This window comes from Myotis davidii, unplaced genomic scaffold, assembly GCF_000327345.1.
Source record: "Myotis davidii unplaced genomic scaffold, ASM32734v1 scaffold544, whole genome shotgun sequence".
In the NCBI taxonomy this organism is placed as follows: Eukaryota; Metazoa; Chordata; class Mammalia; order Chiroptera; family Vespertilionidae; genus Myotis; species Myotis davidii.
The window spans coordinates 2,942,310-2,945,844 of NW_006297018.1; the positions used below are offsets into that span (position 1 = coordinate 2,942,310).

The window sequence follows — 3,535 nt, forward strand, 5'->3', positions numbered from 1 at the left end:
CTCTCCTGGGCAAGTCCCTAGCAAGTTTGCTGGCGTGACAGTTTCACCTTAAAAGCCTTCAAACTCCTCTTCATCATCTGATATTAAAAGTTCATCAACGACATCTTGGTGCCATGATAGGGATGATAGGGGTTTGACTGGTCGACATTTTCTATGCTGTACTGTACAATGGGGCAGTATTGTGGTTGGCTGTTGGCTGTATACAAAGCCTGATTTGATTGGTCCCTGCTCCCTGTTTGCCCGCCCTGTCACTATAGCAGTCTGGTCCACCCTTGCATCAGCATCTCCCTGGGACCTCACTAGTGCGCAAGTGCGAGCTCTTCAACATTCTAACAGGCACCATGATAGCGCAAAATCGCGAATCTTCAATGCATATGTAAAGAAATATACGGTAACCCGAATTTACCACACTCGCAAAATCGCACACAGCCAACCATACACCCAGTATGGTATCGCGATTCGTGATTTTGCGCTATCATACTGGGTGTATGGTCGGCTGTGTGCGATTTTGCGAGTGTGGTAAAATCGCATAACAGCAAAATCGCATAACAGCCGAGCATACACCCAGCAGCGCTGCTGATGCCTGAACGGTATGTGGAATGAAGTGGGCGGGCATCGGGAGGCCACTATGGCACGGGGCAAGCACTATGGGCAGTCTATCTGAAGTGTACCTGGCGTATAAGACGACCCCCCACTTGGAGGCATATTTTTCAGGGCCAAAAAATCGTCTTATACGCCGGCAAATACGGTATGTGAACTGACGCTATCCCTAAGACTTAAGCTTACGTTCAAAGCTGCTATACATGTTTGATTTTAATTTATTAATTTTTTTGCTACCTACTATAGGGTATAGTCCATCATGTCACTAAAGGGCTCAGAATTTGTTTGGTCACTGTCCTACACCTACACCATCTCTTCTGGGATGTTTAGAAATCACTCAAAATAGAATCAGCATTTATTCCTACCCTGACACTGTGGAACTCTGATTAACATGACAGAGAGGTATTTGGTTATTTCTCAGTAGTCTTACTTTCTATACTATAAAAACAGTAAAAACAGCAACTTTTCCCCCCTTTTTTAAACCTATGGATTGACACAGGTCACGTTTAAAGAACAATTTCACAAGTGGTCCTTTGATTAATTCAAAAACACTGGGATCTACTCAATTCTGTCATAAAACAAAAACAACAAAAGAATGAGAAAAATTGTCCTCTTATTCTTAAAATCAGGAGTATAAACTCACTAGTGAAAGACAAACTAAGATACAAAGATGAAAAGATCAGTCAATAAATATTATATATATCAATAAAAATTAAAGGATAAAAATCCTTTCAGTAAACTAGAATAATTTAATCTAGATGCAGCAACTATTAATTAGATATCAAAATCTCAATTTAAGGAAAAAACTAATTATTTTAAATGGACTCTTACCAATTGCTTATTTTTAATGACTTCGGTTAGTTTATCTATTTTGTCCCCTTGTTTGTTTGACAATTCCACTTCATACATATTGAAGTACATATCTTGGCAACAGACTGGACAAAATCAGAAAAACAGAACATTTCTTATTTTAAATGCTATTGTATTTTTAAAATAACCAATTTATTCATTTTATATAATAAAAAGTCAGAAAACTAAGAATACAATTAAAAAATTATCATTCGCCAAAACCGGTTTGGCTCAGTGGATAGATCAGAAAAACAGAACATTTCTTATTTTAAATGCTATTGTATTTTTAAAATAACCAATTTATTCATTTTATATAATAAAAAGTCAGAAAACTAAGTATACAATTAAAAAATTATCATTCAATGTCCTTGGTTATAAAACACCTTAAAAAAAGTTATATTGTATAGCCTGGCTGGTGTGGCTCAGTGATGAGCATTGACCTATAAATCAGGAGGTCACAGTTCAATTCCTGGTCAGAGCACATGCCAGGATTGCAGGGTCGATCCCCAAAAGGGGGCGTGCAGAAGGCAGCTGATAGATGATTCTCTCTCATCACTGATGTTTTTATCTTTCCTCTACCTTCCTCTCTGAAATCAATAAAAAATTGAAAACAATGCTTTCATTTATACTGACACTACTATAACAAGGTAAATAAATACTATATAAATAATATAAACATCAATGTTCCATGAATCAATCTAAATGACAGAGAAATTTCCTTCTCAGGTTTTCTGCTTTTCTCCCTTCACTTCAAAGTACATAACTAAACTCTGGGTGATGAGCTAACAATGCAATATACGGATGATGCATTATAGTACAGCACACTTGAAATTTATATAATCTTATTAATCAACTAGAGGCCTGGTGCACGAAATTTGTGCACTGAAGGGGGGGGGGGGGGGGGGGAGAAGGTGGTCCCTCAGCCTGGTCTGCACCCTCTCACAGTCCGGGAACCCTTGGGGGATGTCCGACTGATGGATTAGGGGGAGCAGGCCTAAGGGGTCAGTTGGACATCCTTAGCGCTGCCATGGAGGCAGGAGAGGCTCCCATCACCACCGCTGCGCTCGCCAGCTGTGAGCCCGGTTTCTGGCTGAGCACTATTCCTCCTGTGGGAGTGCACTGACCATTAGGGAGCAGCTCCTGCGTTGAGTGGGATCGTGCCGAAACCAGCTCTCCAACATCCCCAGAGGGGTCCTGGATTGCAAAAGGGCACAGGCCAGGCCGAAGAACCCCACCGGTGCACAATCGGGGCTGGGGAGGGATGCAGGAGGTTGGCCAGCTGGGGAGGAACGGTGGGAGGGCTCTAAGGTGTGTCCAGCCCATCTTGCGCAGTCCCAATTGGCCAGACCCCAGCAGCAAGCTCACCTACCAGTTGGAGTGTCTGCCCCCTGGTGGTCAGTGCATGTCATAGCGACTGGTCGACCGGTCATTCTGCCATTCTGTTGCTGGGCTTTTATTATATAGGAAGGGTTAAAGCTAGACTTTGCAATCTTACATGAAACTATTTTTCAGTTTCTAGTTGGCCTCCAAGGAACCGAATCTCATAGCAACATTTGCATCTTTTACAAATGGCCTTTTTAAGAATCACTTAAAGCAAAACAAAAATGTGTGTATAAGAGGGGGAAATAAATGGAACAAAGTCCAGCACATACACAGTGTATCATTACATTTGAACAAACCTTTTTGCTCCAAGTAATTCTGTTTTCTAAAGATAGCTTCTGGTAGTCTTTTTTTCAGAGATGACACTTTCATTACATACTTAAAATCTAGTTCATGTGGTCTGGAAAACAAAACAATATCATACGATGTAATAATCATTGCAATTACCTACGGCTTCATATGCAGTATTTGGTATTCTAATATAAATGCTAATAAAAATATTGTTAACCACAAAAAAATTCTTAAATTGGCGAAATCCAGGTCAAATAATACAAACACACACACACACACTCTAGAGGTCGGGTGCACGAATTCGTGCACAGGTGGGGTCTGGCCAGCCTGCCCAGATGGGGCTTGATCAGGCAGAGCTGGTGGGTGGAAGGGGCCACAGGAGGTTGGATGGCCCTGCCCCTGATTGGGGGGGGAG

The 3,535-nt window shown here is 41.4% G+C and overlaps 1 protein-coding gene across 1 annotated transcript in view; it reads right to left on the reverse strand.

The window, feature by feature from the left end:
- The window catches only part of FAM208B (family with sequence similarity 208 member B), a 98,119-nt gene that overhangs the window by 41,841 nt on the left and 52,743 nt on the right, over positions 1-3,535 (reverse strand). Inside the window, 2 exon segments of the mRNA XM_006772625.2 lie at positions 1,432-1,535; positions 3,129-3,229. Of these exon segments, the coding sequence (XP_006772688.2) occupies positions 1,432-1,535; positions 3,129-3,229 (205 nt within the window).